The 22419-nt window shown below is 45.1% G+C and overlaps 1 protein-coding gene across 1 annotated transcript in view; it reads left to right on the forward strand.

Moving 5' to 3' along the window:
- Positions 1–22419, forward strand: part of LOC139377019 (protein jagged-1b-like) — a 145361-nt gene that overhangs the window by 116608 nt on the left and 6334 nt on the right. Inside the window, exons 22-25 of the mRNA XM_071120089.1 lie at positions 6772–6881; positions 9361–9618; positions 12186–12317; positions 16173–16323. Coding sequence (XP_070976190.1) covers positions 6772–6881; positions 9361–9618; positions 12186–12317; positions 16173–16323 — 651 coding nt within the window. The remainder of the gene's footprint in view (positions 1–6771; positions 6882–9360; positions 9619–12185; positions 12318–16172; positions 16324–22419) is intronic.

The raw sequence follows: 22419 nt of genomic DNA on the forward strand, positions 1-22419 counted from the left end.
ATAGCCAGGTGGCAGGAGGTACACAACCCATAGCCAGGCCTGGTGACAGGAGGTACACAACCCATAGCCAGGTGGCAGGAGGTACACAACCCATAGCCAGGCCTGGTGACAGGAGGTACACAACCCATAGCCTGGTGGCAGGAGGTACACAACCCATAGCCAGGTGGCAGGAGTAACACAACCCATAGCCAGGTGACAGGAGTAACACAACCCATAGCCAGGCCTGGAGGCAGGAGGTACACAACCCATAGCCAGGTGGCAGGAGGTACACAACCCATAGCCTAGTGGCAGGAGGTACACAACACATAGCCAGGTGGCAGGAGGTACACAACCCATAGCCAGGTGGCACGAGTAACACAACCCATAGCCAGGCCTGGTGGCAGGAGTAACACAACCCATAGCCAGGCCTGGAGGCAGGAGGTACACAACCCATAGCCAGGTGGCAGGAGGTACACAACCCATAGCCAGGTGGCACGAGTAACACAACCCATAGCCAGGCCTGGTGGCAGGAGTAACACAACCCATAGCCAGGTGACAGGAGGTACACAACCCATAGCCAGGCCTGGTGACAGAAGTAACACAACCCATAGCCAGGTGGCAGGAGGTACACAACCCATAGCTAGGTGGCAGGAGGTACACAACCCATAGCCAGGCCTGGTGGCAGGTTTAACTCGGCAAGGGGGCATCAGAAATTATTAAGGGGGCGTCAGAAATGATTTAGGGGGCGTCAGAAATGATTAAGGGGGCGTCAGAAATGATTTAGGGGGCGTCAGAAATGATTAAGGGGGCGTCAGAAATGATTAAGGGGGCGTCAGAAATGATTAAGGGGGCGTCAGAAATGATTAAGGGGGCGTCAGAAATGATTAAGGGGGCGTCAGAAATGATTAAGGGGGCGTCAGAAATGATTAAGGGGGCACAACTATTTTAACTTGCTGATAATACAGGATGGATAATAATCCATTCCACACAATGTATTCACAGCCACGCCCGGCTGTCTCAAGATTACAGGCTACTGCACCGCTTTACAAACATGGACAAATCATAACCATCTCGAGAAATGACATGTTATGACAACACTACACAGCTACATGCACAATACCCGTCAATGCAGTGCAGAATATATGCTAATTCCCGTAATATCAGCTGTTTGGTTGGTTAAATCGTGCTGAAATGTCTCCCAGTACAGCTTCCAGAGTGCTGAAAAGCCGTCTCTTCCCTCTCATTATCCTCTTCTTGCTGGCCCATTGTTTCCACCACATATTCTTTCAGATTACTACTCACTACTCTTTGCCGTTTGCTTGGAGAGGGGGTGTCCGTGTGCTTGTATTTCTCCCGTAACTCATCAAACTCACTGTCAGCTCACAGTTTTTCCACGCAATTGTGGGCACTCGGATACCTCCAATGTCACCAGGCTGCAAGATGGTTTCGCAGTTGCCTTTGCTGCTGGGCTCAGCGGCCTTGGCCTCGATGATAGCGTCTGCTCAGCAGCCTTGGCCTCAGATAGCGTCTGCTCAGTGGCTTTGGCCTCGATGATAGCGTCGGCTCAGCGGCATTGGCCTCGATGATAGCGTCGGCTCAGCGGCATTGGCCTCGATGATAGCGTCTGCTCAGCAGCCTTGGCCTCAGATAGCGTCTGCTCAGCGGCATTGGCCTCGATGATAGCGTCGGCTCAGCGGCATTGGCCTCGATTATAGCGTCGGCTCAGCGTCCTAGGCCTCGAAGATAGCGTCGGCTCAGCAGCCTTGGCCTCGATGATAGCGTCGGCTCAGCGGCATTGGCCTCGATGATAGCGTCGGCTCAGCGTCCTAGGCCTCGAAGATAGCGTCGGCTCAGCAGCCTTGGCCTCGATGATAGCGTCGGCTCAGCGGCATTGGCCTCGATGATAGCATCGGCTCAGCGGCATTGGCCTCGATGATAGCGTCGGCTCAGCGTCCTAGGCCTCGATGATGGCGTCGGCTCAGCGGCATTGGCCTCGATGATAGCGTCGGCTCAGCGTCCTAGGCCTCGATGATGGCGTCGGCTCAGCGGCATTGGCCTCGATGATAGCGTAGGCTCAGCGGCATTGGCCTCGATGATAGCGTCGGCTCAGCGTCCTAGGCCTCGATGATGGCATCGGCTCAGCGGCATTGGCCTCGATGATAGCGTCGGCTCAGCGTCCTAGGCCTCGATGATGGCGTTGGCTCAGCGGCATTGGCCTCGATGATAGCGTAGGCTCAGCGTCCTAGGCCTCGATGATGGCGTCGGCTCAGCGGCATTGGCCTCGATGATAGCGTCGGCTCAGCGTCCTAGGCCTCGAAGATAGCGTCGGCTCAGCGTCCTAGGCCTCGATGATAGCGTAGGCTCAGCGGCATTGGCCTCGATGATAGCGTCGGGTCAGCGTCCTAGGCCTCGAAGATAGCGTCGGCTCAGCGTCCTAGGCCTCGATGATAGCGTAGGCTCAGCGGCATTGGCCTCGATGATAGCGTCGGGTCAGCGTCCTAGGCCTCGATGATAGCGTCGGCTCAGCGGCATTGGCCTCTGTGGCAGGCTTCTCCCCCTCCTCCCTGCGTTGATCCGATGCTGTCGTTGTGTTCTGGCGAAACCACTTACTAATATCCATCATGGTATCAGCTACCTACTTAACTGTTACCATTTAGCTGCTCTGTGAAACATATTTTTTCCCATGGTACGTAACTTTGAAAGTAAAGCCCTTCTACTGTGAAGACCAATCAAAATACAAATTTTTCAACTGGTAAAATGTGTATGACGTACGTATAGGGAGTTGCATGAACGAAGCATACACAACAAATTGGTTGGGCATGACGTGGGGGGGGGGGCAGAATAAGGATACAAACTAAAGGGGCATGATATTCCAACTAAAGGGGCAGAATATTCCAACTAAAGGGGCATGATATTCCAACTAAAGGGGCAGAATATTCCAACTAAAGGGGTAGAATATTCCAACTAAAGGGGCAGAATATTCCAACTAGAGGGACAGAATATTCCAACTAAAGTGGCAGAATAAGGATACAAACTAAAGGGGCAGAATATTCCAACTAAAGGGGCATGATATTCCAACTAAAGGGGCAGAATATTCCAACTAAAGGGACAGAATATTCCAACTAAAGGGGCAGAATATTCCAACTAAAGGGGTAGAATATTCCAACTAAAGGGGCCGAATATTCCAACTAAAGGGGTAGAATATTCCAACTAAAGGGGTAGAATATTCCAACTAAAGGGGCAGAATATTCCAACTAAAGGGGCAGAATATTCCAACTAAAGGGGTAGAATATTCCAACTAAAGGGGCAGAATATTCCAACTAAAGGGGCAGAATATTCCAACTAAAGGGGTAGAATATTCCAACTCAAGGTACAGAATATTCCAACTAAAGGGGCAGAATATTCCAACTAAAGGGACAGAATATTCTAACTAAAGGGGTAGAATATTCCAACTAAAGGGGCAGAATATTCCAACTAAAGGGGTAGAATATTCCAACTAAAGGGGCAGAATATTCCAACTAAAGGGGCAGAATATTCCAACTAAAGGGGTAGAATATTCCAACTCAAGGTACAGAATATTCCAACTAAAGGGACAGAATATTCCAACTAAAGGGGTAGAATATTCCAACTAAAGGGGCAGAATATTCCAACTAAAGGGGTAGAATATTCCAACTCAAGGTACAGAATATTCCAACTAAAGGGGCAGAATATTCCAACTAAATGGACAGAATATTCCAACTAAAGGGGCAGAATATTCCAACTAAAGGGGCAGAATATTCCAACTAAAGGGGCAGAATATTCCAACTAAAGGGACAGAATATTCCAACTAAAGGGGCAGAATATTCCAACTAAAGGGGCAGAATATTCCAACTAAAGGGGTAGAATATTCCAACTGAAGGGGTAGAATATTCCAACTAAAGGGACAGAATATTCCAACTAAAGGGGTAGAATATTCCAACTAAAGGGGTAGAATATTCCAACTAAAGGGGCAGAATATTCCAACTAAAGGGACAGAATATTCCAACTAAAGGGACAGAATATTCCAACTAAAGGGGTAGAATATTCCAACTAAAGGGGCAGAATATTCCAACTAAAGGGGCAGAATATTCCAACTAAAGGGGCAGAATATTCCAACTAAAGGGGCAGAATATTCCAACTAAAGTGGCAGAATAAGGATACAATCTAAAGTGGCAGAATATTCCAACTAAAGGGGCAGAATATTCCAACTAAAGGGGCAGAATAAGGATACAATCTAAAGTGGCAGAATATTCCAACTAAAGGGGCAGAATATTCCAACTAAAGGGGCAGAATATTCCAACTAAAGGGGCAGAATATTCCAACTAAAGGGGCAGAATATTCCAACTAAAGGGACAGAATATTCCAACTAAAGGGGCAGAATATTCCAACTAAAGGGGCAGAATATTCCAACTAAAGGGGCAGAATATTCCAACTAAAGGGGCAGAATATTCCAACTAAAGGGCAGAATATTCCAACTAAAGGGGCAGAATATTCCAACTAAAGGGACAGAATATTCCAACTAAAGGGACAGAATATTCCAACTAAAGGGGTATAATATTCCAACTAAAGGGGCAGAATATTCCAACTAAAGGGGTAGAATATTCCAACTAAAGGGGCAGAATATTCCAACTAAAGGGGCAGAATATTCCAACTAAAGGGGCAGAATATTCCAACTAAAGTGGCAGAATAAGGATACAATCTAAAGTGGCAGAATATTCCAACTAAAGGGGCAGAATAAGGATACAATCTAAAGTGGCAGAATATTCCAACTAAAGGGGCAGAATATTCCAACTAAAGGGGCAGAATATTCCAACTAAAGGGGCAGAATATTGCAACTAAACTAGCAGCAGGAGGTCAACTACCTCTTTAGCAGCAGGAGCTCAACAACAGCAGCAGGAGGTCATCGCACCATAGGCTACAGAAACGCTATATTCTGAAGTTTGGTGTTTTATTAAATTAAGGGTTTCAAATGTCATGGTACAGGTAACTGCCAAAGTAAAGGAAACATAAGGTGTCTTAATATGGCTTTGGGCCACCATGAGCCAGAACAGCTTCAATGCATCTTGGCATAGATTCTGGAAGTGTTTCCATTATTTCGGCAGTTATATCCTTGTCTGTTACAATGTAACATCATGGACAATTTAATTTAGACGACGCGTTTTCATTGTTAAAATTGACCCAACAAAAGTTCTCAAATAATGAATATTGTCTCATAAGTGTTTGTCTCTGCTAACGTCCGTTCCGATATTCAATTAAATATGCCCATCCCTACTCTTTCAGTCTCTCTCTCTTTCATTCTCTCTCTCTTTGTCTCTCTCTCTGCCTCTCTCTCTTTCAGTCTGTCTCTGTCTCTCTCTTTCAGTCTGTCTCTGTCTCTCTCTTTCAGTCTCTCTCTGTCTCTCTCTTTCAGTCTCTCTCTCTTTCAGTCTCTCTCTCTGTCTCTCTCTCTTTCAGTCTCTCTCTGTCTCTCTCTCTTTCAGTCTCTCTCTCTGTCTCTCTCTCTTTCAGTCTGTCTCTGTCTCTCTCTTTCAGTCTCTCTCTGTCTCTCTCTTTCAGTCTCTCTCTCTGTCTCTCTCTCTTTCAGTCTCTCTCTCTGTCTCTCTCTTTCAGTCTCTCTCTCTGTCTCTCTCTCTTTCAGTCTCTCTCTCTGTCTCTCTCTCTTTCAGTCTCTCTCTGTCTCTCTCTCTTTCAGTCTCTCTCTCTGTCTCTCTCTCTTTCAGTCTGTCTCTGTCTCTCTCTCTTTCAGTCTGTCTCTGTCTCTCTCTCTCTCTTTCAGTCTCTCTCTGTCTCTCTCTTTCAGTCTCTCACTGTCTCTCTCTTTCAGTCTCTCTCTCTTTCAGTCTCTCTCTCTCTGCCTCTCTCTCTTTCAGTCTCTCTGTCTCTCTCTCTGTCTCTCTGTCTCTCTCTCTTTCAGTCTGTCTCTCTCTCTTTCAGTCTCTCTCTGTCTCTCTCTTTCAGTCTCTCTGTCTCTCTCTCTTTCAGTCTCTCTCTCTTTCAGTCTCTTTCTCTGCCTCTCTCTCTTTCAGTCTGTCTCTGTCTCTCTATCTCTCTCTTTCAGTCTCTCTCTGTGTGTCTCTCTCTTTCAGTCTCTCTCTCTGTCTCTCTCTTTCAGTCTGTCTCTGTCTCTCTCTCTTCCAGTCTCTCTCTGTCTCTCTCTCTTTCAGTCTCTCTCTCTGTCTCTCTCTCTTTCAGTCTCTCTCTCTGCCTCTCTCTCTTTCAGTCTCTCTCTCTGTCTCTCTTTCAGTCTGTCTCTGTCTCTCTCTCTTTCAGTCTCTCTCTGTCTCTCTCTTTCAGTCTCTCGCTGTCTCTCTCTCTCTCTCTTTCAGTCTCTCTCTCTGCCTCTCTCTTTCAGTCTGTCTGTCTCTCTCTGTCTCTCTCTCTTTCAGTCTGTCTCTCTCTCTTTCAGTCTCTCTCTCTCTTTCAGTCTGTCTCTCTCTCTTTCAGTCTCTCTCTCTGTCTCTCTCTCTTTCAGTCTCTCTCTCTCTCTCTTTCAGTCTCTCTCTCTGCCTCTTTCAGTCTCTCTCTCTGCCTCTCTCTGTCCGTCTCTGTCTCTCTCTCTCTGTCTCTCTCTTTCAGTCTCTCTCTGCCTCTCTCTCTTTCAGTCTGTCTCTGTCTCTCTCTCTCTTTCAGTCACTCTCTCATGCTCTCACACTCACTCTCTCCCACTTGGTGTGTCTCTCACACACACACACACACACACACACACACACACACACACACACACACACAGAGTCAGTAGAGATGACATGTAAGTCTTGTGTATGTGTGTTCCAGTGACAGGGAGACCGTGCTCAGGGAACAGTCGTGTCACCCCTGATTTAGCCAAGTGGGATGAGGACTGCAACACCTGCCAGTGCTTTAATGGGAAGGTTGTCTGTACTCGAGTACGTATCTAAACTCTTACCTTTACCTTGTTAACAAACTATAAACTCTTTCCTTTACCTAAAGTTGAAGTTTACATACACTCACGTTGGAGTCATTAAAATGTGTTTTTCAACCACTCCACAAATGTCTTGTTAACAAACTATAGTTTTGGCAATTCGGTTAGGGCATCTACTTCGTGCATGACACAAGTCATTTATCCAACAATTGTGTACAGACAGATTATTTCACTTATGATTCACTCTATCACAATTCCAATGGGTCAGAAGTTTACATACACTAAGTTGACTGTGCCTTTAAACAGCTTGGAAAATTCCAGAAAATTATGTCATGGCTTTAGAAGCTTCTGATAGGCTAATTGACATAATTTGAGTCAATTGGAAGTGTACCTGTGGATGTATTTCAAGGCCTACCTTCAAAATCAGTGGCTCTTTGCTTGACATCATGGGAAAATCAAAAGAAATCAGCCAAGACCTCAGAAAAAAATTGTAGACCTCCACAAGTCTGGTTCATACTTGGGAGCAATTTCCAAACGCCTGAAGGTACCATGTTCATCTGTACAAACAATAGTACGCAAGTATAAACACCATGAGACCACGCAGCCGTCATACCGCTCAGGAAAGAGACGCGTTCTGTCTTCTAGAGATGAACGTACTTTGGTGTGAAAAGTGCAAATCAATCCCAGAACAACAACAAAGGACCTTGTGAAGATGCTGGAGGAAACAGGTACAAAAGTATCTATATCCACAGTAAAACAAGTCCTATATCGACATAACCTGAAAGGCCACTCAGCAAGGAAGAAGTCCTTGCTCCAAAACCGCCATAAAAAAGCCAGACTACGGTTTGCAACTGCACATGGGGACAAAGATCGTACTTTTTTGGAGAAATGTCCTCTGGTCTGATGAAACAAAATCAGAACTGTTTGGCCATAATGACCATCGTTATAGTTGGAGGAAAAAGGGGGAGGGTTGCAAGCTGAAGAACACCATCCCAACTGTGAAGCACGGGGGTGGCAGCATCATGTTGTGGGGGTGCTTTGCTGCAGGAGGGACTGGTGCACTTCACAAAATAGATGGCATCATGAGGGAGGGAAAATTATGTGGATATATTGAAGCAACATCTCAAGACATCAGTCAGGAAGTTAAAGCTTGGTCGCAAATGGGTCTTCCAAATGGACAATGACCCCAAGCATATTTCCAAAGTTGTGGCAAAATGGCTTAAGGACAACAATGTCAAGGTATTGGAGTGGCCATCACAAAGCCCTAACCTCAATCCTATAGCAAATGTGTGGGCAGACCTGAAAAAGTGTGTGTGAGCAAGAAGGCCTACAAACCTGACTCAGTTACACCAGCTCTGTCAGGAGGAATGAGCCAAAATTCACCCAACTTATTGTGGGGAACTTACCCGAAACGTTTGACCCAAGTTAAACAATTTAAGGCAATGCTACCTAATACTAATTGAGTGTATGTAAATTTCTGACCCACTGGGAATGTGATGAAAGAAATAAAAGCTGAAATAAATCATGCTCTCTACTATTCTTCTGACATTTCACATTCTTAAAATAAGGTGGTGATCCTAACTGACCTAAAACAGGGATTTTTTATTAGGATTAAATGTCAGGAATTGTGAAAAACTCAGTTTAAATGTATTTGCCTAAGGTGTTATGTAAACTTCCGACTTCAACTGTAGATGTATCTTAGAGGGCTGCAAAACTCTGCTACCTTTCCCAAAAAAATTCCAGGTTTTCCAGAAATCCTCATTAGAGTTCCCAGTTGGAGGATTCCTGGATTCAGGGGGGAATTATCAGGGAGGGAGCTGGCATTGGGATTCCTGGATTCAGGGGGAATTTATCAGGGAGGGAGCTGGGATTCCTGGATTCAGAGGGGAATTATCAGGGAGGGAGCTGGGATTGGGATTCCTGGATTCAGGGGGAATTATCAGGTAGGGAGCTGGGATTGGGATTCCTGGATTCAGAGGGGAATTATCAGGGAGGAAGCTAGGATTGGGATTCCTGGTTTCAGGGGGAATTATCAGTGAGGGAGCTGGGATTGGGATTCCTGGATTCAGGGGGGGAATTATCAGGGAGGGAGCTGGGATTGGGAATCCTGGATTCAGGGGGGAATTATCAGGGAGGGAGCTGGGATTGGGATTCCTGGATTCAGGAGGAATTATCAGGGAGGGAGCTGGGATTGGGAATCCTGGATTCAGGGGGGAATTATCAGGGAGGGAGCTGGGATTGGGATTCCTGAATTCAGGGGGAATTATCAGGGAGGGAGCTGGGATTGGGATTCCTGGATTCAGAGGGGAATTATCAGGGAGGGAGCTGGGATTGGGAATCCTAGAAAACCTGGCAATGTTGGGAAAGTCACTGTAATTTTTTAACCCTGGTGTCTTGAATGTGTCTTTCCTGTATCTCACATTTAGATATTTTGGTTTTACAGACGTGATGTATTGATTGATTCTTTAATTGATTGATTTCAGATGTGGTGTGGTCTTAGGTCCTGCCGAGTCAGCGGGGGGGTTAAAGGCCACGGTAGCAGAGGAGGTGGGGTCGGGTGTCTGTCTGGTCAGAGCTGTGTACCAATCAGGGAGGAGCAGTGTTTCATCCGACCGTGTCTGGGTCAGGGGGAGTGCCACCCCTCCTCTCCACCGCCCAACAAATGCCACCCCAGCTCCGGTTACCACGACAACAGCTGTGCTAACGTAACACTTACGTTCACCAAAGAGACCATGCCCAGGGTGAGTCAGAGTAGAGAGATTAATTTCCCTCTTTTCTTCCCTACTACCCTTCTACTCAGCAGCTCAGACACTCTCTTGCCTAGGAAGGGCTATTGGGCTATTGGGTCACTTTCCCTTTCCTCCTCCACCTTTCTGCTCTCAGCCCAGCCGTTCGGCTCTCAGCCCAGCCGTTTGGCTCTCAGCCCAGCCGTTCGGCTCTCAGCCCAGCCGTTCGGCTCTCAGTTTAGCCGTTAGGTCCCCCTCTCTCCTCATCCTCTGGTCCCCCTCTCTCCTCATCCTCTGGTCCCCTCTCTCTCCTCATCCTCTGGTCCCCCTCTCTCCTCATTCTCTGGTCCCCCTCTCTCCTCATTCTCTGGTCCCCCTCTCTCCTCATCCTCTGGTCCCCCTCTCTCCTCATCCTCTGGTCCCCCTCTCTCCCTCTCCTCTGGTCCCCTTCTCTCTTCATCCTCTGGTCCCCTTCTCTCTTCATCCTCTGGTCCCCCTCGCTCCACATCCGCTGGTCCCCCTCTCTCCTCATCCTCTCTGGTCCCCCTCTCTCCCCCTCCTCTCCAGGGTCTGAATCTTGTTTCTCATGGTCTGAGTCCTTTAGGTGCCTTTTGGCAAACTCCAAACAGGCTGTCATGTGCCTTTTACTGAGGAGTGGCTTCCGTTTGGCCACTCTACCATAAAGGCCTAATTGGTGGAGTGCTGCAGAGATGGTTGTCCTTCTGGAAGATTCTCCCATCTCCACAGAGGAACTTTAGAGCTCCGTCAGTGACAATCGGGTTCTTGGTCACCTCCCTGACCAAGGCCCTTCTCCCCTGATTGGTCAGTTTGGCTGGGAGGCCAGCTCTAGGAAGAGACTTGGTGGTTCCAAACTTCTTCCATTTAAGAATGATGGAGTTCACTGTGTTCTTGGGGACCTTTAATGCTGCAGAAATGTTTTGGTACCCTTCCCCAGATCTGTGCCTCGACACAATCCTGCCTCTGAGCTCTACGGACATTTCCTTCAACCTCATGGCTTGGTTTTTGCTCTGACATGCACTGTCAACTGTGGGACCTTATATAGACAGGTGTGAGCCTTACCAAATCATGTCCATGAATTTAACACAGGTGGACTCCAATCCAAAGTTAAATAAATATTAATATTGGTGATATTTACAATGTGGTTTGAATAGTTCTTCACTGGTTGACCTTTTCTTGTGGCAACAGGTCACAAATCTTGCTGCTGTGATGGCACACTGTGTTTTTTCTCCCTGTAGATATGGGAGATTATCAAGATTGGATTTGTTTTCGTATTCTTTGTGTATCTGTGTAATCTGAGGGAAATATGTGTCTCTAATATGGTCATACATTTGGCAGGAGGTTAGGAAGTGCAGCTCAGTTTCCACCTCATTTTGTGGGCAGTGAGCACATAGCCTGTCTTCTCTTGAGAGCCATGTCTGCCTATGACAGCCTTTCTCAATAGCAAGGTTATGCTCACTGAGTCTGTACATAGTCAAAGCTTTCTTACGTTTGGGTCAGTCACAGTGGTCAGGTATTCTGCCACTGTGGACTCTCTGTTTAGGGCCAAATAGCATTCTAGTTTGCTCTGTTTTTTTGTTGATTCTTTCTAATGTGTCAAGTAATTATCTTTTTGTTTTCTCATAATTTGATTGGGTCTAATTGTGCTGCTGTCCTGGGGCTCTGTGGGGTGTGTTTGTGAACAGAGCCCCAGAACCAGCTTGCTTAGGGGACTCTTCTCCAGGTCTTTTCTCTGTAGGTTATGGCTCAGTGGTGGAATGTGTGAGCATCGTTTCCTTTTAGGTGGTTGTAGAATTTAATATATTTTTTTGTGGATTTTGTTAATTAGCGGGTATCGGCCTAATTCTGCTCTTTATGCATTATTTGGTGTTTTACATTGTACAAAGAGGATCTTTTTTCAGAATTCTGCTTGCAGAATCTTAATTTGGTGTTTGTCCAATTTGTGAATTCTTGGTTGGTGAGCGGACCTCACAACCATAAAGGGCAATGGGTTTTATTACTGATTCAAGTATTTGAGTTCTGATGTTTTAGCAGAGTGCTGATGTTAGTCTCACTCCGTCTCCCTCCCTCTCTCTCTAACCCTCTCTGTCTCTCTGTTTCTATAACCCTCTCTGTCTCTCTCTAACCTCTCTGTTTCCCTCTCGCTCTCTCTGTTTCTCGTTCTCTCTCTCACTCTCTCTGTTTCTCTAACCCTCTCTGTCTCTCTCTAACCCTCTCTGTCTCTCTGTTTCTATAACCCTCTCTGTCTCTCTCTAACCTCTCTGTTTCCCTCTCGCTCTCTGTTTCTCTCTCGCTCTCTCTGTTTCTCGTTCTCTCTCTCACTCTCTCTGTTTCTCTAACCCTCTCTGTCTCTCTCTAACCCTCTCTGTCTCTCTGTTTCTATAACCCTCTCTCTCTCTCTCTCTCTCTCTAACCTCTCTGTTTCCCTCTCTCTCTCTGTTTCTCTCTCGCTCTCTGTTTCTCTCTCGCTCTCTCTGTTTCTCGTTCTCTCTCTCACTCTCTCTTTTTCTCTAACTCTCTCTGTCTCACTCTCTCTCTCCCTCTCTCGCTGTCTCTCTATCCAGGGTCTGAGTATTGAGGCAGTGTGTAAGCAGCTGAGACAACTGTACGTGGTCAAGAATGTGTCCTCTGAGTATTCTGTTTCCATAACCTGTGACCCTTCAACCTCCGCCAGCAACGAGATCCATCTCAGCATCGTAAGTCACGTCCTGTCACGTGTGTGTACGTTTGTCAGGAGTTTGGATTCAAGTGGACTGTAAGGAAAATGGAAAATAATGTATGCAAAGCTGGCATGCTTAACCCTCCCTTATCCTCAATACATCTAGTCTACAGTACTGAGCTCCTGACTCTAAAACCCAGTCTATACTCCCTGTATATTCTCTCTGAGGCATGGGCAAGGTGGTGTGTTTTTCATGTGTCACATGCGTAATAGTGTATATATATATGTATGTATAATAGGGTAATAGTTACACATTAGCTGTTTTGGTGAACTTACTTTTGGTCAGGAGTGGTGCTCTGTTGTTTATTTTTATTTCACCTTTATTTAACCAGGTAGACCAGATCACCTTTATTTAACCAGGTAGACCAGATCACCTTTATTTAACCAGGTAGGCCAGATCACCTTTATTTAACCAGGTAGGCCAGATCACCTTTATTTAACCAGGTAGACCAGATCACCTTTATTTAACCAGGTAGGCCAGATCACCTTTATTTAACCAGGTAGATCAGATCACCTTTATTTAACCAGGTAGGCCAGATCACCTTTATTTAACCAGGTAGGCCAGATCACCTTTATTTAACCAGGTAGACCAGATCACCTTTATTTAACCAGGTAGGCCAGATCACCTTTATTTAACCAGGTAGGCCAGATCACCTTTATTTAACCAGGTAGACCAGATCACCTTTATTTAACCAGGTAGACCAGATCACCTTTATTTAACCAGGTAGGCCAGATCACCTTTATTTAACCAGGTAGGCCAGATCACCTTTATTTAACCAGGTAGGCCAGATCACCTTTATTTAACCAGGTAGGCCAGATCACCTTTATTTAACCAGGTAGGCCAGATCACCTTTATTTAACCAGGTAGACCAGATCACCTTTATTTAACCAGGTAGGCCAGATCACCTTTATTTAACCAGGTAGACCAGTTCACCTTTATTTAACCAGGTAGAGAGTCGGTCCGAGAATTGAACCCTGTGGCACCCCCATAGACTGCCAGAGGTCTGGACAACAGGCCCTCCGATCTGACACACTGAACTCTATCAGAGAAGTAGTTGGTGATTGACAGAGTCGAAAGCCTTGGCCAGGTCGATGAATACAGCTGCACAGTAATGTCTCTTATCGATGGCGGTTATGATATTGTTTAGGACCTTGAGCGTGGCCAAATTGCAACCATGACCAGCTCTGAAACCAGATTGCATAGCAGAGAAGGTACGGTGGGATTCGAAATGGTCGGTGATCTGTTTGGCTTTCGAAGACCTTGGAAAGGCAGGGTAGAATAGATATAGGTCTGTAGCAGTATGGGTATAGAGTGTCTCCCCCTTTGAAGAGGGGGATGACCGTGGCAGCTTTCCAATCTTTAGGAATCTCAGACGATACAAAAGAGAGGTTGAACAGACTGGTAATAGGGGTTGCAACAATGGCAGCGGATAATTTTAGGAAGAGAGGGTCCAGTTTGTCTAGCCACGCTGATTTATACGGGTCCAGATTCTGCAGCTCTTTCAGGACATCAGCTGTTTGGGTTTTGGTGAAGGAGAAGGGGGGGGGTTGGGCTTGGGCAAGTTGCTGCAGGGGGTGCTGAGATGTTGGCCGAGGTAGGAGTAGCCAGGTGGAAAGTGTTTCCAGCCGTAGAGAAATGTTTATTGAAATTCTCGATTATCGTAGATTTATCGCTGGTGACAGTGTTTCCTAGCCTCAGTGCCGTGGGCAGCTGGGAGGAGGTGCTCTTATTGTCCATGGACTTTACAGTGTCCCAGAACTTTTTGGAATTAGTGCTGCAGGATGAACATTTCTGTTTGAAAAAGCTAGCCTTAGCTTTCCTAACTGACTGAGTATATTGGTTCCTGACTTCCCTGAAAAGTTGCATATCGCGTGGGTTATTCAAAGCTAGTGCAGAACATCACAGGATGTTTTTGTGCTGATCTAGGGCAGTCATGTGTAGCTCTGTCCAGCTCTGTGGAGCTCTGTTCAGCTCTGTGGAGCTATGTTCAGCTATGTGGAGTGATGTGGAGCTCTGTTCAGCTCTGTGGAGTAATGTGGAGTGATGTGGAGCTCTGTTCAACTATGTGGAGCTCTGTTCAGCTCTGTGGAGTGATGTGGAGTGATGTGGACCTCTGTTCAGCTGTGTGGAGCTCTGTGGAGTGATGTGGAGCTCTGTTCAGCTGTGTGGAGCTCTGTTCAGCTGTGTGGAGCTCTGTTCAGCTGTGTGGAGTGATGTGGAGCTCTGTTCAGCTATGTGGAGCTCTGTTCAGCTATGTGGAGCTCTGTTCTGCTGTGTGGAGCTCTGTTCAGCTATGTGGAGCTCTGTTCAGCTGTGTGGAGCTCTGTTCAGCTATGTGGAGCTCTGTTCAGCTATATGGAGCTCTGTTCAGCTGTGTGGAGCTCTGTTCAGCTATGTGGAGCTCTGTTCAGCTGTGTGGAGCTCTGTTCTGCTGTGTGGAGCTCTGTTCTGCTGTGTGGAGCTCTGTTCTGCTATATGGAGCTCTGTTCAGCTGTGTGGAGCTCTGTTCTGCTGTGTGGAGCTCTGTTCAGCTATATGGAGCTCTGTTCAGCTGTGTGGAGCTCTGTTCAGCTATATTGAGCTACATGATGTCGTGGAGTATTGTGTTCAAAGCTGAAAAGATAAACAACTATAACACTAAACTAGTTCTATATCTGATGAAGATGTTGTGTATCAAGACTTCTCCAACTCGGGTTACAAATGCTGCCAACTTTCCCCAAGTTCTATCGTCCCTCCCCTAGAATTCCTGTCTGAAAAATGTTGTAATGATTCCAGAATTCCTTCAACCTGGATTTCTGAGAAACCAAGGAATTTTGTTTCAGAAATTGCTCTGTTAGACTGCAGCCAAGGACAGAAAAAGCATCAAAACTACTCTAGTAATCTGACGAAGGCATTATGTATCAAGACGTTTTCAACATACAATACCTAACCCCTCTTGTGTTTTCTCAGCTCCATCTCTCCCAACAACTGTGCTCGGTTTTTCATAGGGGTTGGGATAAACCTAGTCACATGTAGCCATCCTTCCAATTGTCATCACGTTGACTCGACATGAGGACTAACGAGGCTTTGATGAAGCAGAAGACGCATTTTGTTACATATTTGATTCTTCTTTCCAGGAACAGCGGCTAGACAGATCACCTACTGTATAAAGGAGATGAGATACACAACACTTACACCTCTCTCTCTCTCTCTCTCTCTCCTCTCTCTCGCTCTCTTCGCTCTTCTCTCTCTCTTCGCTCTCGCTCTCTTCTCTCTCTCTTCGCTCTTCTCTCTCCTCTCTCTCTCTCTCTCTCTCTCCTCGCTCTCCTCTCTCTCCTCGCTCTCTCTCCTCTCTCTTCTCTCTCTCTCTTCTCTCTCTCTCCTCACTCTCGCTTTCTTCTCTCTCTCGCTCTCTTCGCTCTTCTCTCTCTCTCTTCGCTCTCGCTCTCTTCTCTCTCTCTCTTCTCTCTTCTCTCTCCTCGCTCTCTTCTCTCTCTCTCCTCACTCTCGCTTTCTTCTCTCTCTCGCTCTCTTCGCTCTTCTCTCTCTCTCTTTGCTCTCGCTCTCTTCTCTCTCTCTCTTTGCTCTCGCTCTCTTCTCTCTCTCTCTTCGCTCTCGCTCTCTTCTCTCTCTCTCCTCGCTCTCTCTCTCTTCGCTCTTCTCTCTCCTCTCTCTCTCTTCGCTCTTCTCTCTTCTCTCTCTCTCTCTCCTCGCTCTCTCTCTCCTCTCTCTCTCTCCTCACTCTGTCTCCTACTCTCCCTCTCTCTCTCTCTCCTCGCTCTCTCCTCTCTCTCTCTCTCTCTCTCTCTTCTCTCTCTCTCTCTCCTCGCTCCTCTCTCTCTCTCTCTTCAGTACACAGTGGACCAGTGGATGGACAGATCACCTATAAAGGAGATAACAGAGAGGATCATCGATCTGGTGTCTAAACGCCATGGCAACAACAGCATCATCACAGCCATTGCCAAGGTCAGAGTGCAGCGGACGCCGAGCACTAGCCACACCGGTATGAACCCCCTGCAACACATATGCTCACTCGCCCGCCCTCCCACACACACACACAGCCAAACCGGTACACACACACACACACACACACAGCGAAACAAGTACACACCATGCACACACACACACACACACACACAGCCAAACCGGTACACACCACACACACACACACAGCCAAACCGGTACACACCACACACACACAGCCAAACCGGTACACACCACACACACACACACACACACAGCCAAACCGGTACACACCACACACACACACACACACACACACACACACACAGCCAAACCGGTACACACCACACACACACACAGCCAAACCAGTACACACCACACACACACAGTCTCTGTGTTTTCTCTCTCAATGTTTTCATACTCTCTGTTTTTTCTCTATCAATTTCAATATATTGACATGGGAAACATATGTTAACTTTGCCGCGAAGTGAAGTAGATAATAAACAAAAGTGAAATAAACAGAAATGAATAGTAAACATTACACATACAGAAGTTTCAAAAATAATAAAGACATTACAAATGTCATATGTCTATATTCAGTGTTGTAATGATGTGCAAATAGTTAAAGTACACAAGGGAAAATAAATAAGCATGAATGGTGTTTGTTCTTCACTGGTTGACCTTTTCTTGTGTCAACAGGTCACAAATCTTGCTGCTGTGATGGCACACAGTAGATATGGGAGATTGTTTTTGAATTCTCTGTGGATCTGTGTAATCTGAGGGAAATATGTGCCTCTAATATGGTCATACATTGGGCAGGAGGTTAGGAAGTGCATCTCAGTTTCCACCTCATTTTGTGGGCAGTGAGCACATAGCCTGTCTTCTCTTGAGAGTCATGTCTAATTGTATTGCTGTCCTGGGGCTCTGTGGGTGTATTTGGGAACATAGTCCCAGGACCAGCTTGCTTAGGGGACTCTTCTCCAGGTTCATTTCTCTGTAGGTAATGTTTATTTTATTTAACCAGGAAAAGCCCATTGAGACCCAGAGTCTCTCTTTTTCAAGGGAGACCTGACCAAGAAGGCAGCAACAATCAATACAATACAGAATTAAAACATACAACAATCAATACATCACATCATTAAAACATACAACAATCAATACATCACATCATTAAAACATACAACAATCAATACATCACATCATTAAAACATACAACAATCAATACAATACAGAAATAAAACATACAACAATCAATACATCACATCATTAAAACATACAACAATCAATACATCACATCATTAAAACATACAACAATCAATACATCACATCATTAAAACATACAACAATCAATACAACACATCATTAAAACATACAACAATCAATACATCACATCATTAAAACATACAACAATCAATACATCACATCATTAAAACATACAACAATCAATACATCACATCATTAAAACATACAACAATCAATACATCACATCATTAAAACATACAACAATCAATACATCACATCATTAAAACATACAACAATCAATACATCACATCATTAAAACATACAACAATCAATACATCACATCATTAAAACATACAACAATCAATACATCACATCATTAAAACATACAACAATCAATACATCACATCATTAAAACATACAACAATCAATACATCATGATCCAGACAAAAAAAAGCATTTTACAATCCTCTGTAACAGTCTCCCATCAATATCTTAAATTCATTCAGGGTCACTAACATATCTAGATGAAGCAGGGATTCTAGACTATTCCATTCAGTAGCACTAACACATCTAGATGAAGCATGGATTGTAGACTATTCCATTCAGTAGCACTAACATATCTAGATGAAGCAGGGATTCTAGACTATTCCATTCAGTAGCACTAACACATCTAGATGAAGCAGGGATTCTAGACTATTCCATTCAGTAGCACTAACACATCTAGATGAAGCAGGGATTCTAGACTATTCCATTCAGTAGCACTAACACATCTAGATGAAGCATGGATTGTAGACTATTCCATTCAGTAGCACTAACATATCTAGATGAAGCAGGGATTCTAGACTATTCCATTCAGTAGCACTAACACATCTAGATGAAGCAGGGATTCTAGACTATTCCATTCAGTAGCACTAACACATCTAGATGAAGCAGGGATTCTAGACTATTCCATTCAGTAGCACTAACACATCTAGATGAAGCATGGATTGTAGACTATTCCATTCAGTAGCACTAACAACATCTAGATGAAGCAGGGATTCTAGACTATTCCTTTCAGTAGCACTAACACATCTAGATGAAGCAGGGATTCTAGACTATTCCATTCAGTAGCACTAACACATCTAGATGAAGCAGGGATTCTAGACTATTCCATTCAGTAACACTAACATATCTAGATGAAGCAGGGATTCTAGACTATTCCATGAGTCTGGTGCACAAGGCGGGAAGGCAGTCTTGCCTAATACTGTGAATGTCCTGGGGACTTTAAGTAGCAACCACCTAGCAGACCGGGTATGGTAACATAGCAACCACCTAGCAGACCGGGTATGGTAACATAGCAACCACCTAGCAGACCGGGTATGGTAACATAGCAACCACCTAGCAGACCGGGTATGGTAACATAGCAACCACCTAGCAGACCGGGTATGGTAACATAGCAACCACCTAGCAGACTGGGTATGGTAACATATCAACCACCTAGCAGACCGGGTATGGTAACATAGCAACCACCTAGCAGACCGGGTATGGTAACATAGCAACCACCTAGCAGACTGGGTATGGTAACATAGCAACCACCTAGCAGACCGGGTATGGTAACATAGCAACCACCTAGCAGACTGGGTATGGTAACATAGCAACCACCTAGCAGACCGGGTATGGTAACATAGCAACCACCTAGCAGACCGGGTATGGTAACATAGCAACCACCTAGCAGACTGGGTATGGTAACATAGCAACCACCTAGCAGACCGGGTATGGTAACATAGCAACCACCTAGCAGACTGGGTATGGTAACATAGCAACCACCTAGCAGACCGGGTATGGTAACATAGCAACCACCTAGCAGACTGGGTATGGTAACATAGCAACCACCTAGCAGAACGGGTATGGTAACATAGCAACCACCTAGCAGACCGGGTATGGTAACATAGCAACCACCTAGCAGACCGGGTATGGTAACATAGCAACCACCTAGCAGACTGGGTATGGTAACATAGCAACCACCTAGCAGACCGGGTATGGTAACATAGCAACCACCTAGCAGAACGGGTATGGTAACATAGCAACCACCTAGCAGTCTGGGTATTTTATTTATTTATTTATTATTTCACCTTTATTTAACCAGGTGGCTAGTTGAGAACAAGTTCTCATTTACAACTGCGACCTGGCCAAGATAAAGCATAGCAGTGTGAACAGACAACACAGAGTTACACATGGAGTAAACAATTAACAAGTCAATAACACAGTAGAAAAAAAAGAGAGTCTATATACATTGTGTGCAAAAGGCATGAGAAGGTAGGTGAATAATTACAATTTAGCAGATTAACACTGGAGTGATAAATTATCAGATGGTCATGTACAGGTAGAGATATTGGTGTGCAAAAGAGCCGAAAAGTAAATAAATATAAACAGTATGGGGATGAGGTAGGTAAATTGGGTGGGCTATTCACCGATAGACTGTGTACAGCTGCAGCGATCGGTTAGCTGCTGAGATAGCAGATGTTTAACCTTTCTGATCTCCCCATCCCGGATCCGGGTTCGTGAATACAGACTCAAGCTCATTACCATAACGCAACGTTAACTATTCATGAAAATCGCAAATGAAATGAAATAAATATGCTAGCTCTCAAGCTTAGCCTTTTGTTAACAACACTGTCATCTCAGATTTTCAAAATATGCTTCTCAACCATTGCAAAACAAGCATTTGTGTAACAGTATTGATGGCTAACGTAGCATTTAGCATTAGCATTCAGCTGGCAACATTTACACAAAAAAACAGAAAAGCATTCAAAAAAATCATTTACCTTTGAAGAACTTCAGATGTTTTCAATGAGGAGACTCTCAGATAGCAAATGTTCAGTTTTTCCTGAAAGATTATTTGTTTAGGACAAATCGCTCCGTTTTCTGCGTCACGTTTAGCTATGAAAAAACCCCTGTATCCAGGATTGTGTAAATCTATCAGCAAGCTCATTAGCATAACACAACGTTAACTATTTATGAAAATCGCAAATGAAATGAAATAAATATGCCATCTCTCAAGCTTAGCCTTTTGTAAACAACACTGTCATCTCAGATTTTCAAAATATGCTTCTCAACCATAGGAAAACAATAATTTGTGTAAAAGTAGCTAGCTAGAGTTAGCATTTAGCGTTAGCATTAGCGTTAGCATCCAGCACGCAACATTAACAAAAACATAAAAGCCTTCAAATAAAATCATTTACCTTTGAAGAACTTCTGATGTTTTCAATGAGGATACTCTCAGTTAGATAGCAGATGCTCAGTTTTTCCAAAAATATTCCTTGTGTATTAGAAATAGCTCCGTTTTATACATCACATTTGGCTACCAAAAAAAATCCATAAATTCAGTCCTCAAAACGCAAACTTTTTTCCAAATTAACTCCATAATATCGACTGAAAACATGGCAAACGTTGTTTAGAATCAATCATCAAGGTGTTTTTCACATATCTCTTCATTGATACATCGTTCTTGGACACATGCTTTCTCCCCTGAATCAAATGGTAAAGTGGAAGCAGCTGGCAATTGCGCACCGAATTCGACGCAGGACACCAGGCGGACACTTGGAAAATGTAGTCTCTTATGGTCAATCTTCCAATGATATGCCTACAAATACGTCACAATGCTGCTAAGACCTTGGGCGAACGACAGAAAGTGTAGGCTCATTCGTTGCGCAATCACAGCCATATAAGGAGAGAATGGAAAACAGAGCTTCAGAAATTCTGCTAATTCCTGGGTGATGCATCATCTTGGTTTCGCCTGTAGAATGAGTTCTGGGGCACTTACAGACAAAATCTTTGCAGATTCTGAAACTTCAGAGTGTTTTCTTTCCAAAACTGTCAAGAATATGCATAGTCGAGCATCTTTTCGTGACAAAATATCGCGCTTAAAACGGGAACGTTTTTTATCCAAAAATGAAATAGCGCCCCTAGAGCTCTAAGAGGTTAATGTTGGTGAGGGAGATAAAAGTCTCCAGCTTCAGCGATTTTTGCAATTCGTTCCAGTCGCAGGCAGCAGAGAAATGGAAGGAAAGGTGGCCAAATGAGGTGTTGGCTTTGGGGATGATCAGTGAGATACACCTGCTGGAGCGGGTGCTACGGGTGGGTGTTGCCATCGTGACCAGTGAACTGAGATAAGGCGGAGCTTTACCTAGCATAGACTTGTAGATGACCTGGAGCCAGTGGGTCTGGGGACGAATATGTAGCGAGGACCAGCCGACTAGAGCATACAGGTTGCAGTGGTGGGTAGTGTATGGGGCTTTGGTGACAAAACTGATGGCACTGTGATAAACTGCATCCAGTTTGCTGAGTAGAGTATTGGAAGCTATTTTGTAGATGACATCTCCGAAGTCAAGGATCGGTAGGATAGTCAGTTTTACTAGGGTAAGTTTGGCGGCGTGAGTGAAGGAGGCTTTGTTGCGGAATAGAAAGCCAACTCTAGATTTGATTTTAGATTGGAGATGTTTGATATGAGTCTGGAAGGAGAGTTTACAGTCTAGCCAGACTCCTAGGTACTTATAGGTGTCCACATATTCAAGGTCGGAACCATCCAGGGTGGTGATGCTAGTCGGGCGTGCGGGTGCAGGCAGCGAACGGTTGAAAAGCATGCATTTGGTTTTACTAGCGTTTAAGAGCAGTTGGAGGCCAGAGTCCAGTCTCTGTCAGACAGAGGAGGCTGCATGATAAACAGAGGAGGCTGCATGATAAACAGAGTCCAGTCTCTGTCAGACAGAGGAGGCTGCATGATAAACAGAGTCCAGTCTCTGTAAGACAGAAGAGGCTGCATGATAAACAGAGTCCAGTCTCTGTCAGACAGAGGAGGCTGCATGATAAACAGAGTCCAGTCTCTGTCAGACAGAGGAGGCTGCATGATAAACAG

The sequence above is a fragment of the Oncorhynchus clarkii genome, chromosome 20, assembly GCF_045791955.1.
Source record: "Oncorhynchus clarkii lewisi isolate Uvic-CL-2024 chromosome 20, UVic_Ocla_1.0, whole genome shotgun sequence".
In the NCBI taxonomy this organism is placed as follows: domain Eukaryota; kingdom Metazoa; phylum Chordata; class Actinopteri; order Salmoniformes; family Salmonidae; genus Oncorhynchus; species Oncorhynchus clarkii.